The 14,449-nt window shown below is 41.5% G+C and overlaps 1 protein-coding gene across 2 annotated transcripts in view; it reads left to right on the top strand.

Annotated features, from left to right (window-relative positions):
• Nucleotides 1–9,278: 9,278 nt before the first annotated feature.
• The window catches only part of ndufa10 (NADH:ubiquinone oxidoreductase subunit A10), a 99,015-nt gene continuing 93,844 nt past the window's right edge, over nt 9,279–14,449 (top strand). The window contains exons 1-2 of one of the 2 annotated variants that reach the window (XM_072261466.1): nt 9,279–9,386; nt 13,378–13,546. In XM_072261466.1, the coding sequence (XP_072117567.1) occupies nt 9,315–9,386; nt 13,378–13,546 (241 nt within the window). In that variant the 5' untranslated portion in view covers nt 9,279–9,314. The remainder of the gene's footprint in view (nt 9,387–13,377; nt 13,547–14,449) is intronic. The other variant, XM_072261467.1, reaches the window with a different exon arrangement.

Here is a 14,449-nt window from a genome sequence, read left to right as displayed (position 1 = left end):
ATTTTGCTTCAGATATTTGAGGTGGGTATTTCCTTTTTAGTTTAACTTAAATGTCAGTATGTTTAGCTATTCAGTAACTAATCTTTTGAGTGGGTATTACTTTAATTCCATATGATTGCATGATTTATGTTGATGTTTTTCATTTTTGTGAATGTTGTGTGTCTGGTGCTTGGTGCCTGTGATGCAACTGTGTACACATGTACCTATGCATATGACAATAAAGTCAGCATTTGACTTTGAAGTATGAGCAATAGTCAGTAGGATGTGTCTAATTAAAAAAAACAGTTTTACAGGGAAGAGAAAGGAAAATGAAACTCATTGAATAGTTCTTTCAAAGAGCCAGCACAGATGCAATGAACTGGACGTCTTCCTTCTCTGTTCTATGGTTCTAAGATAAACCAATTTATGTCAGTACAGAAGGGTGATGATTGATATGTTGGGCTTGTTAAGGGATGTGATGTCAGCAGAAATGTTTTGCAGATTATAGATGATGGATTTTGGAAAATCGGGAGTTCATAAATATTACTCATGGCTCAGTGAAGAGCATTCGCATCTCTGAGTCAGTAGATTGTAGGCTCAAGTCCCACATCAGGGATGAGTACGGATGTCTAAACTTTCATTCCACTCCAGTAATGCAAGAAAACAACTTTGTCAGAGGAGATAAGCTTCAGTGAGGCTGTTGTCTAAATAAGGGCAAAATGTTTGTGGTACTAGGACCAAAGGAATTATCCCTATGGTCATGCCTCAAGTTCAAGTTTAAGTTTATTGTCATTCAACCGTATACATGTATACTGCCAAATGAAACAACCTTCCTCTGGATCAAGATGCACAACACACAACAGGGAGTTCAGAAGTCTCAGCCTGGGTGAAGAAGCTACTTTTATCCTTGAGCCAACTGTGCTAAGATAGAGGCTTGGCCATAATTATGTTGTAGTTTATGAGACCCTGATTTGTGCATAGTAGCTGTCATGCTTCCTACATTGGATCAGTGACTTCAGTCCAAACGTACTGTATTTCATTGGCTGAGAAGCACTTTAAGATGTCCTAAGGTTCTAAATGTCCTTCAGTGTTAAGTCATTCATTTCGCCCCCCCCCCCCGACCCCCCGCCTGGTAATTGTACCCAGATGTAGGGTAACCCAGTTATATATATTTAGAATCTCATCTCTGTAGTTATTGCCCTTTAGCGAGGCATGGACAACCCTCCCCCACCCCCCCACCCCCGCCCGATTATAACCTGCTGAAAACACGATCTTATCTAAAATCAGCTGTTACTTGAATTGTAGTTGCAAGGCAAAGTTAACTGTCCAAAATGTTCATTATAAATGGTACCTAAGTAATTGACTCCATATGGTGATAGCTAATATTTTGTGTAGCATTACAAAAGGAATAAGGAGCTTCAGGTTTGGTGGCGTACTTGAAAGCTACAATTAAATTTGCTCTCATTGCCCTTTAGACATATACATCAGATGGACTGAATTTAAAACCTTTGTCATTATTTGTAGACCCATCTATTACTGGTCTCACCATACCTCAGCTCTCCCTCAGCTCCTCTCACTGGAGATCCATTTCTAACCATGTCCACTCCTCTTCCACCAAATTCTAAAAAGAAAGCTTTGGTACAGCACTCCTTGACTTTTCTGCAAAGGGCTCTGGACTCCCCCTGACATTAAAGTGCAGCAGAAGAACTTGTTTGAAAGTAACTGCAATCAAAGTTTGACTTGACATCTTTCACTCTTCTTGTGTTGAAAGTAGTGATCAACATTTATGAGTGCTCAATGCATATAAACCTGGGAATGGGGCAGAGGGGAAGTTTTTGGCAAGTGTGTTGGGGGGAACAATTGATGGAGGACAGAGTTAGGAGTTTGACATTTCTGCCCTTGGAACGAAATTACTGCTTAGATGGGGCAAGAGGATATAAAAGTCTGCCCTTGGTGGTAATGATACTTGAAAATGAAATTATTATAAATTTTATTAGGAATGATGAGGACTAATCACTGGTGGATGACATGCTGCATTCCTTTTAACAGCCCGTTAGTCTTTGGGCTTTTGGAGGGAAGTCTTAAAGGTGCTCACATCTTTCACTCACATCTATATTTTCACTCCTGGTATTTATTTAACACGGAAGTTATTCACTCCATTGTGTTGGGAATATGCAAGTACACATGAAAGCAGATGGATGAGCTGGTTCTTCTGAAACAGGCAACAACTGTTGATTGTTCCCATAGAAAACTTGGAATTCACTTATATTTATTCAGCTCCTTTCACGGCTTCGAAGTTTGACAGCCATTGAGTTTTAATCAAGGTTATAGTGGGGAAGCAACAGAGGATTTGTAGTCTACTAATGGTGATCAGACAAATGAGTGACAAGTTTTAATTTTTTGATGGAATATTTGACACAGAAGTCTCCAAACATTGCTATGTGATCTTTTGCATTTACTCAAGGAAAGTATTACATTCTCCTTGTTCTGCACTATTGAGCATGACATAAACTCGCTTAGAGGGGGAACATAATGAGAAATGCACCTGTTTATTGTGATTGGATCAAAATACGACAGATGTTGCAAATCCAAAACAATCTAGAGAATGACATAAGAGCTTAGTGCATCCAGGCGTTATTCCTCACTTTTACAACTCTTTCCCACTCTCTTCAATGCTAATTGAATTGTATGATCTTCCAACATTTTCTGGTTTAGTTCAATATAAGATCCATGTTTTCATAATCCATGTGCCCAGTTATGAAACCCATGATTATGCTTGTTTAATTAATTGCCCTCCTACCACTTATAAATCAGAAGAAATTTACAATTTTGTGGGTATGTAGGTGCATATCTCAACGTGTTCCATTCTAACTAGCACATAAGCAGCAAATAGGAAGAGTAACTCAAGTAAGTTCCTCAGATGTAACAAAAGAAGGTGACTCCAACATCCACCGTTATAGAGTGCTTCCAGAGATTGGTCATGGTACATCTTAACTCCAGCCTGCTAGACAACCCTGACCCACTGCAATTCACTTACCACTGAAACAGATCAATGACACAGACCGTCTTCCTGGACGTACACTCATCCCTAGACCATACGTAGATAATGACAATCAGACTATTGTTTATTGACTATCTTTCCACCTTACCTGGGATTTAATAATTTCCTTTGCAACTGGATCCTTAAATTCCTGACCAACAGACTGAGATCAGTCACAATAGGCCTCTGCCATGATTATTAGAAAGACTGGTGCCCAGAACTTTGGGTCATCGTGACTGCATGGTCAGGTTGTGCTCTAACCCCATCTACAAGATTTCAGATCATACCACTGTCCGAAGTTTCAAGTTCAAAGTAAATTTATTATCAAAGTATATATACTGTATGTCACCATATACAAATCAAAGATTCATTTTCTTGCAGGCATTCACAATAAAAACAAACACAAAAGAATCAATGAAAAAACACACAAGCTGGAAGAACAAGTAATGTACAAAAGACAGCAAACTGTACAAATACAAAAAGAAAAATAAACACAAATAACAATAAAAATAAATAAGCAATAAATATCGAGATTATAACATGAAGAGTAATTGAAAATAAGTGTATAGATTGTGGCAACAGTTCAGTGTTGGGGTAAGTGAAATTGAGCAAAGTCATCACCTATGGTTCAAGACGCTGCTAACTAATTCTGAACAAAAGGTTGAGAGCTAATAACTGTTCCTGAACCTTTTGGTGAAGATACTGACGCTCCTGTACCTTCTGACTGATGGCAGTAGTGAGAAGAGAGCATAGCCTGGATAGTGAGATTCCTTGATGATGGATGTTGCTTTCCTACAACACCGCTCCTTGTAGATGTGCTCAATGGTGGGGAGAGTCTTACTTATAACGGACTGGGCTATATCCACCACTTTTTGTAAGTTTTTCCACTCAAGGACATTGGTGTTTCCATACCACGTCATGATGCAGCCAGTCAATATATTTTCCTCTGCACATCTATGGAAGTTTGTCAAAGTTTTTGGATGACATGCTGAATCTTCACAAACTTCAAAGAAAGTAGAGGCACTACCGTAAACAACAGGAATTCTGCAGATGCTGGAAATTCAAGCAACACACATCAAAGTTGCTGGTGAACGCAGCAGGCCAGGCAGCATCTGTAGGAAGAGGTGCAGTCGACGTTTCAGGCCTGAAACGTCGACTGCACCTCTTCCTACAGATGCTGCCTGGCCTGCTGCGTTCACCAGCAACTTTGATGTAGAGGCACTACCGTACTTTCTTTGTAATGGCACTTGTGTGCTAGACCCAGGACAGGTCCACTGAGATGATTTCGCTGAGGAACTTGAAGTTGCTGACCTTCTCCATCTCTAATCCCCCAGTGAGGACTGGCTCATGGACCTCCGGTTTCCTCCTCCTGTCATCAATAATCAGCTCATTGGTCTTGCTGACATTGAATGGGAGATTGTTCTTGTGGCACCACTCAGCCAGATTTTCAATCTCCCTCCTATATGCTAATTTGTCATCACCTTTGATTCAGCCCATGGCAGTAGTGTTGTCAGCAAACTTAAATGTGACTTTTGAGCTGCACTTAGTCTCACAGTCATAAATATAAAGCGAGCAGAGCAGGGGGATAACCACATAGCCTTGTGGTGCACCTGTACTGATGGTGATTTTGGAGATGTTGTTGCCAAACCAAACCGTTGTGGGCAGTATCTCAAAAAATGTGAGTCAGAGTAAAGGAAGATGAACTAGAGCTTAGCAACTAGAAGCAAGAGTAAATCCACCAACAGGGATTCTGGCAAGTTATGACTGACCTGGAGTAACACCTAAAGTTCTCACAGTACATCGTCAAGGCCATCTTGAGCCCTGATATCACAGGCAACAAACTACATCATCCTGATGGAGCTGACATGCTGTGGGAGGAGAGTCTGGAGGAGGTCCATGAGAGGAAGCTTACCAGATATAAGGAACTGGCCAGCGACTGTCAGAGGCAGGGCTGGAAGGCAAAGTGCATTCCCATTGAAGTGGGCTGCCAGGGCTTTGCTGGAGAGTCTCTTCGCAGAGCCCTCAGTGCATTGGATATCACTGACTCAAGGAGGCAGGGAGCCATTGGCTACTTCACCGAGGCAGCAGAAAAAGCTTCAAGATGGCTCTGGATGAAGAGAGAGAGTCCATGGGGATCTGCAGCACATGCTACCTGAACACAAGTTGTGGCTTGATCAACCATGGCTGGGTCACCTGGGTGAGGGTGTCTGATGTTGCAAGACCCAAAATACCCAATTAACTCAGGTTATATCATTGATGATGTGTTCAAAGCATTGTGAGACGTCTTCTTCAAAGAGAAACATAGTGTCGTGATAACAACCTTTCCATCGATGTCAGCAAAACGAAAGAGCTGGTCATTGATTTCAGGCAGGGGAGTAGTTCACATACTTCTGTTTACATTAGTTGTTCTAAAGTTGAGAGGGACAAGTGCTTCAAGTTCCCAGGAGTGAACATCACCAAAAGCCTTTCCTGATCCAACCACGTCGATACCACGGCCAAACAAGCTCACTACTGCCTCTACTTCCTCGGGAAGCTAAAGAAATTTGGCATACTCCCTTTGACCCTCACCAATTTTTATCAATACATCAAGTATCCTATCCAGATGCATAATGGCTTGGTATGGTAACTGTTCTGCATGTGGAAACATCTCAATACATGAGGAAATCTGCAGATGCTGGAATTTCAAGCAACACACATAAAAGCAGGCCAGGCAGCACCTCTAGGAAGAGGTACAGTCAGCGTTTCGGGCCGAGACCCTTCGACAGGACTAACTGAAAGAAAAGCTAGTAACAGATTTGATCAAATTGATTCTACTATTTCGTCCGTTATTTGGAATAATAAAAAAAACAAAAATTAATAAGTTTCATCTACAAAAATCTAAAAAAGAGGGTGGACTCACGCTACCTAATTTAAGATTGTATTATTGGGCTGTTAATATGCAACAATTATGTTTTTGGTTATATTGGCTCGATAAAAACCAAAAACCAGCTTGGATTGATTTAGAATTTAAAGCTATTAATCAATTTTATTTAATTTCATTATTAGGAGCTCCATTACCTTTACAACTTGCTAAAATCTCTAACTTAAATTTCTACCCTGTCCTTACGGATTTGGTTTCTGTTTCACAACTTTTTAAATTTCAAACAATTTAAATTGTCTAGTCCTGTATTTCGAAATTTGCTATTTAAACCTTCAATTACCGATCCCATTTTTCTTTTATGGAGAAATAAGGGGATTTGTTCTTTTGCAGATTTATTTACTGATGGTCGATTGATGTCTTTTGAAGAGTTAATTAGTAAATATTCTCTCTCACACACACATTTCTTGCAATATTTACAGGTCAGACATTTTTTACAAAAATATGTTTCTACGTTTCCATATATGCAAGAATCTGATTTGTTGGACACAATTTTGAATATGAATCCCTTAGTGAGAGGTTCCATTGGTAGAATATATAACTTATTTTTACTACAAAAAGATAACCTCTCACTAAAGATTAAACAAGATTGGGAGAGAGAACTTAATATGGCTTTTGTTAATGAAGACCGGTGGCGAGTTTTGAAAATGGTTAATTCTTCTTCGATATGTGCCAATCATTGTTTAATTCAGTTTAAAATTGTTCACTGCTATTATTTAACAAAGGAGAGGCTATCCAAAATATTCCCTAATATAATTACTGTGATAGGTGCAAAAATGAAGTAGCTACTTTGTCACATATGTTCTGGTCATGTCTTTCGTAGAAATCTTTTTGGAAATCTTTATTTTCTACAATTTCTAAAGCTTTGAAAATTAATTTACAACCTAATACATTGACTGTTCTATTTGGAATAGTTCCGCATCATATTCAGGGTATTTCATTTTCAAACCAACATGTAATTGCATTTGTTACATTGTTGGCAAGAAGGGCTATTTTACTGAAGTGGAAAGATACCTCTGCTCCCACACTAATTCAATGGTTTTCCCAAGTAATATTATGTCCTAGTTTGGAAAAAATTAGAAGTAGAACTTTTGATCCCCGATTCGATTTTGAGAGAAGGTGGGACTCTTTTGCTAAATATTATCATTTAATTTTAATCAGTTTACATGGTTTCCTTCCAATTCTATAGTATTTAAATGTGATTTGGTGGTTGTTGTTTTCTTTTTCTTTTTTATATATACATATAAATGATCGTAAGATGTATTGCACCGGGAGTTGTTCCTAATGGGTTTTTTTTCCTCGTTTTTTTTTAGTTAGCTGGGGTTGTCTTTTTTCCTTCTTTTTCTTTTATAATTTTTTTTTCATTTGTATATATATATGTTTTTTTCCGCTTTATTAATTATATATATATATATACTAATTTGCTGAATTTCTGTACTTTATAGCTGTAGATTATATTAATAAAAAGATTTAAAAATGAATAAAAATGAGATTTGAAAGTGGGAGGGGGAGGGGGAGATCTGAAATGATAGGAGAAGACAGTACCGATTTCCCTCTCCCCCTCTCCCTCCCACTTCCAAATCTCTTACTAGCTTTTCTTTCAATTAGTCCTGACGAAGGGTCTTGGCCCGAAACGTCGACTGTACCTCTTCCTAGAGATGCTGCCTGGCCTGCTGCGTTCACCAGCAACTTTTATGTGTGTTGCTTCTCAATACATCATGGAAACCAGCCTCCCCTCCATGTAGACTCTATCTCCAGCAAAGTAGCCAGCATAATCACGTTCCAAACACCACCCACTCTGTACGCTGTCACTTTTTCCCCTCCAAAAGAGCAGAAGATAAAAATGCCTGAAAGCATATACCACCAGATCAAAGGCAGCTTCTCCTACATTATAAGACAATTGCACCCTACTATGATAAGATGGACACTTAACCTCACAAATTACCTCATTATAACATTGAATCTAATTGTCTACCTGCACAGCACTCCCTTTGTAACACTTTATTCTACATTGTTAATGTTTTACATTTTACTACCTCAATCCACTACGATAATAATCTGCATGGGCACTTTGCAAGACAGGTTTTTCACTGTATCTCAGTACATGTGACAATAATAAAGCAATTTCCTTTCAGTCAGGATGGCACCAGGCTTCAATGTATGTCAACTTACTTTTTTATTAGTTTTCTTGAGATGGTTTTGGGGACAATGCAGGGAGTTAGGGGTCACATTAGGGTTTAAGGGCAGAGATGGGGAGTTTGAGGCCAGGGGCAGAAAATGAATATTCTGGGCAGGAACCACGGTTTGGAGTGCTCTGATGTCAAAGGTCAGCAATCCAGAGGTCATATCGCCAAGCACTGAGGAGACCCAGGTCGGCAGTCCAGACAGACAGGACTCGGAAGAGCTGGAGACCCTCCAGGTCACTAGGTTCGGAGCTCCGTACAAGTCTAGAAGTTGGGGTCCGAATGTCAAACCCACGATCTGCGAGTCCTTAGGTTGAAACCCGAAGGTCAAACCCTTGATTAGTGAGTTCTGGGGCAAATACCTGGACGGCAGCGAAGTCCAGAGGCCAAAGCAAAAGATCAAGATGGTCCAGTGCTTAGCGAGTCTGGAGATAGAAGCATGGTCACAGTTTTATGTCAGTGAGCCGTGAGGTAGAGGCACGAATTAATCACAAGGGCCAGTAAACCTCTCAGGTCATCAAAGTAAGAGGTCTGTGCAAGTTTGGAAGTTGAGACCTGAAGGTCAAACCCATGATGGGCGAGTCCTGCAGTAGACACTCAGATGACAGCAAAGTCCAGCGGGCTCAAAGTAAAGGTTGTGGCATATTTACTATTTAGAAAATTTATGGATTATATTCATTATCATATAATTAATTATTGGGTATTTCACAATTATATTAACAGATTAAAAATTATATCAACAAAATTCCAGCTGTGTGGCAACAAAGGCTATGTGTATGGGAACACTTCAGTTACTGTGTGGCTGCGCAGCTTACAGGAACAGTCCCCACCACCAGCCCTAGAACCAGACTCCCGTCTACCTAGTACCCTGTGACACCTCATTTCCATCACTCCCCCCACCCCTATCAAAGTTACTTCAGATGCGTCCTCACCAGTCATTTAAAATCAAAGGCATGAAATCTATTGTTGTTCATGTGCTCACACTGAAAGGCTGGGGATGAGGAAGGGGAGAAGAGGATGGAGATGAAGGGAGGGGGAGAGGGGGAGGGTTAGGGGAGGATGGTTAAGAGGTCCCATCACCAGCCCCCGTCCCCGGCGCTCCTTTCGCGATCAGGCAATTGAACGGTCTCCTTAGCGACGCGCCGGTGCTGAGTGAGGACCCGCGTGGGGGTTAAAGGTGGCCGGCGGAGGCAAGATGGCGTCGCGATGGCTGCTAGCGGCAGCAGTTCGAGGACGTCGGCGTTTGGGGGATCTGCGGCCGCAGGTGGTGAGGAGAAAGGAAATCGAGATGCGGGGACGGTCGGAAGAGGGGATGGGAAGGGGATTGAAGGTCATGGGAGAAGATTGTCATAGGTCGCCGGGAGACTGGAGGTCATGGCAAAAGGGTTCGAGGGTATGGAGGTCACAGAGATATTGTTTGTGGCAAGGTGCATGGAGTTCATGGTAAAGGGGTATGGAGGTGACGGGGGTATGGAAGACATGGGAAGGAAGGAGGTCAAGGGGTGGGGTTTAGAGATCTTAGGGAGAGAGATTAGATGCCATCGCAAGGGTGATGGATACGGGGGTTGGAAGTCACACGCTATATTTTAAATTATTTTTGATATATTAAATTAATGTATAATTATGTTTTATTAATTTATTTATGGTAATATTTAGGTTTGTGTGCAGTGCGTGATGTATGTTTTGTGGGTGCACCGTGATCTGGAGGAATGGTGTTTCATTTGATTGTACAGTCAGATGACAGTAAACTTGAATTTGAACTTGAGAGAGTGGAGGTTATGGCAAGGGGCTGGGAGGTTACTGCAAGGAGGCTACCGTAGGGGAGGTGGTGTTGAAGCTCACTGCAAAGGTGGTCACTGACTGAAGAGATGTGGAGGCAGGAATTCTCACACAATTAGGAGTATGTGAATTGCCAAAGGCAACTGTTTAGGTGCTAGAAATGATAATCGTGTTGATGGGATCTTACTGATCATTATGAGCCAAAGGGCCTGTTTCTGTGCTATGTGACTCTGCCTCCATGAGAGAAATGAGTAATAGTGCGGAAATCAAAGTAATGGAGATGGGACTGAATGAGTGGTCACTGGGTTATTAGGTGCAATAGAGGCATGGGAAAGGTGAGTGAGATAATTACAGGGAGGACAAGAGGACATCCTTTTGAAAATGTTGAACACTATCTTTGAGTTTGACACCAATTGGAGTAATTACTTTGTTGAATGAAGTCTGTGCACTTGTGCTGCCTGTCATTTTGAGCAGATTTGATCCTGTTATCTTCCTCAGTCCTGCCTACTGCATCTCATTATCTAAAAACCACCCAGTGGGGTGTATTAAGGTGATATGGATGCTGAATGTGTGGGAGCAGGAATCTGTGTGTAGCAGTTGACCGGAGGGATTGGCAGCAGCCATTGGAATGTGGGGGTAAAGATAGAGGGATTGAAGTGTGAGGTAGAGTATAAGATCAGAGGGTATGGATCCCCATGAGTGGGGATTCATGTGGCTGAAGGTGTTGGAGTTTGTTTTGGTGCAGGACGCAGGATGTACAGTAAGGGAATATCTTCGCAACCTTGTAGGCCTTCAGGTTTACTGCTGCTGGAGTAATACCCGCAGAGGGCTTGGAATGCCCAGGGAAGTTTTTCTGCGCTGCTTGAAAACAAAACAATTTCAGGCTTGCAAGCTTGGCTTAAACCAAGAGTACCCAGTCAAACTTTCTCAATGATGAAAAGTAAGAAAGAAATAGTTGTCACTCTTACAATTTACACATGAACATTATATAAAGTTGCATAATACTTGCAGTAAAGCTGCCCATCTAAACTTGTTCCATGTGTCTGCATGTGGTTCATACTTTTCTAAACCTTTTGTATCAATGTGTATATCCAAGTGTCTTTTAGGTATTATTAATGCACCTACTTGAATTATTTCCTCTGGCACCTCATTCCATGCCACCTTTTTCCTGATGAGAACGTCAATACCTCACACCATCCAGGGTTCCTTATTCCTACCAGTCTTGCCCTTTACATCTTGTCATCTTCAGAAGTTTTCGAATGACTCTGCCATAGTTGGATGCATCAGCAAGGGAGATGAGGCTGAGTACAGGGCTACGGGGCTTTGTCACATGGTGTGAGCAGAATTATCTGCAGCTTAATGTGAAAAAGACTAAGGAGCTGGTGGTAGACCTGAGGAGAGCTAAGGTACCGGTGACCCCTGTTTCCATCCAGGGGGTCAGTGTGGACATGGTGGAGGATTACAAATACCTGGGGATACGAATTGACAATAAACTGGACTGGTCTAAGAACACTGAGGCTGTCTACAAGAAGGATCAGAGCCGTCTCTATTTCCTGAGGAGACTGTGAGGTCCTTTAACATCTGCCGGACGATGCTGAGGATGTTCTACGAGTCTGTGGTGGCCAGTGCTGTCATGTTTGCTGTTGTGTGCTGGGACAGCAGGCTGAGGGTAGCAGACACCAACAGAATCAACAAACTCATTCGTAAGGCCAGTGATGATGTGGGGATGGAACTGGACTCTCTCACGGTGGTGTCTGAAAAGAGGATGCTGTCTAAGTTGCATGCCATCTTGGTCAATGTCTCCCATCCACTACATAATGTATTAGGTGGGCATAGGAGTACATTCAGCCAGAGACTCATTCCTCCGAGGTACAGCACAGAGCGTCATAGGAAGTCATTCCTCCCTGTGGCCATCAAACTTTACAACTCCTCCCTTGGAGGGTCAGACACCCTGAGCCAATAGGCTGATCCTGGACTTGTTTCATAATTTACTGGCATAATTTACATATTACTATTTAACTATTTATGGTTCTAATACTATTTATTATTTATGATGCAACTGTAACGAAAACCAATTTCCCCCGGGATCAATAAAGTATGATTATGACTATTAACGGGAAGAGGTAGACCTTGAACTTCCATTTTCTCATTCTTTTGTGTGAAATAATCTGTTGAAAATGGGCTGAAGGCCCATCAGTGTCTAGAGCAGGGGTTCCCAATCTCTTCTATGCCATGGACCAATACCAATAAGCAAGGGGTCTCTGGACCCCAGCTTGGGAACCCCTGGACTAGAGAGATTTGTTTTATATTTTTAATTGTTGTTCTTAAGTAATTTGGGTAAACACTTAGTTTTATTTTATGTGTTTGGTAGTAGATGTTTTTAAACTGGTAACATGAGGATCAGTTGCTCCCTGTGCGAAGAACAACTGCCCTGCAGCGTAAAGTTGCAGGCTTGTAACTGCAGTTGTTTACATCCATTCTAATTAGGTCATATTGGAATTGCTCGACCGTTGTGAAAGGAAGACATTGATTTTTTTTGCATCTTTCCTGAAGAGATCTTTTCTGTACTTGTTAAGTATAGTCATTGTGTCTTGGAAACACAGTAGATATTGGCGCTCAGCAAGACTCTACCAAGGAAATAAGAGCCGGGATAGGCTTGTCAGCCTTTCAAGCTTGCCCCAACAGAAACCATTTTGTTAAAATCTGAGCCTCAGTTGGAAGGCTCATTCCAAAGATATTACAGAACACCTTCAGCTCTTGCTGTAGGTTTCCAGGGTAGATAACGTATCTGAGTCTGGTGTGAGGGTGGCAAGGTAGCGCAGTGGTTAGCACCATCACGTTACAGCACTGGCAATCACCAATCAGGGTTTGATTCCTGCTGCTGTCTGTATATGTAAAAAAGGAAAGTTTTCATGTTCTTGCTGTGAGCACTTTGGTTGCCTCTGGCTGCTTTGGCTTTCTTCCACATTCCAAAGACAAACTGGTGAGGGTTAGAATGTCGTGAACGTGCTGCGTTGGCGTCAGAAGTGTGGTGACACTTGGAGCAGTCCACTGATTTGTTGGGTAGATTTGATGTAAGTGCACAGTTCTCCGAATGTTTCAATGTAAATGGGACAAATAAAGCTAGTCCTTCTTTAAGCTTTCTGATATCTGACATGAATGGCATTGTCAAATTAATAGGAAAGCCAAGATATCACTGGGCTGTACCTTAACACAAGCCCTTCATTGTTTCTGTGCAGCTGGTGACCACTTGGGTACAGAGCCACCTGTCCTTTTGGTCAGGATTGGCTTGGAAAGGTGCTGCGTTGCTTGTACAACCTTGGCAAACATGTCTAACTGTAGTGGAGAAGTCAGGAGCATTAACTAATTCACTGTGCACTACCGACGTTTTTTCCAGTAGTTCACCATTGAAATTGTGTTAAAGAGTAGATTCTCCCCTGCACGTCTAACAATTTGTTACCATTTCTTGCTTGCTCCAGGCTCAGATCCATACAAGTTCCCAGAGAAAGATCATCTATGGGTGGTGGGCCTACGTCCTGGGAGAAAGAACATTGAGCAAATTCAAAGAGAACAGTAAAATCATCACTGTTGAAGGGAACTTAGCTTCCGGGAAAGGTGACTTCGCCAAAAGACTAGCTAACAAACTAGGTAAAGTGTTGCTTTTGTTTTATATTCCAATGTGCAGTTAATATTAAATATTCCTCCTTAATGTATGGTTACGCTTCATCTTTTGTCCCTGTTGCAACGCACACAAAATGCTGGAGGAACTCAGCGGCCAGGCAGCATCTATGGGAAAAAATACAGTCGACATTTCAGGCTGAGACCCTTCGGCAGGGCATGTAGTTTAAGTTATTGATGTTGTTATAGATTGCAGCTACTACTATGCGATAGTTCAAAGTCAAGTTTACTGTCATTTGCCCAAGTATACATGTGTACACTTACAATGGAAAAACTTATTTGCAGCAGCACCACAGGCACATAGCTTCATATAAGCAGCATTTGTAAGACCGTAGTAAAGCAGCATCCATCATCAAGGATCCTCACCACCCAGGCCATGCTCCTTTCTCGCTGCTGCAGTCAGGTAGAAGGCACAGTGCATCAGGACTCGCACCACCAACAGTTACTACCCCTTGACCATCAGACTCTTGAACAAAAGAGGGTAACTACACTGATCTATTGAGACGTTCCCACAATCAATGATCTCACTTTAAGGACTCGTTATCTTGTTATTTCATGCTCTCATTATTTATTGCTATTTATTTATATATGCATTTGCACAGTTTGTTGTCTTCTATGCTCTTGCTCTTTTGCTGACCCTGTTTACAGTTATTGTTCTATAGATTTGCTAAGTATGCCCATAGAAAAAGAATCTCAGGGTTGTATGTGCTGACATGTAGGTACTCTGATAATAAATTTTACCTTGAACTTTGGTAAATAAAAGAACATCATTTTTAATGCAAAGTGGTCATAGGGTTGTTAAAACTGCAGTGATTTGAGTTTTGCCAGTTGGCACAAGGACTGAGTTCTTGAAGGTGAATAGCTGCTCTTGAG

This window comes from Mobula birostris, chromosome 6, assembly GCF_030028105.1.
Source record: "Mobula birostris isolate sMobBir1 chromosome 6, sMobBir1.hap1, whole genome shotgun sequence".
Classification (NCBI taxonomy): domain Eukaryota; kingdom Metazoa; phylum Chordata; class Chondrichthyes; order Myliobatiformes; family Myliobatidae; genus Mobula; species Mobula birostris.
This window is presented reverse-complemented; position numbering and strand designations above follow the sequence as displayed.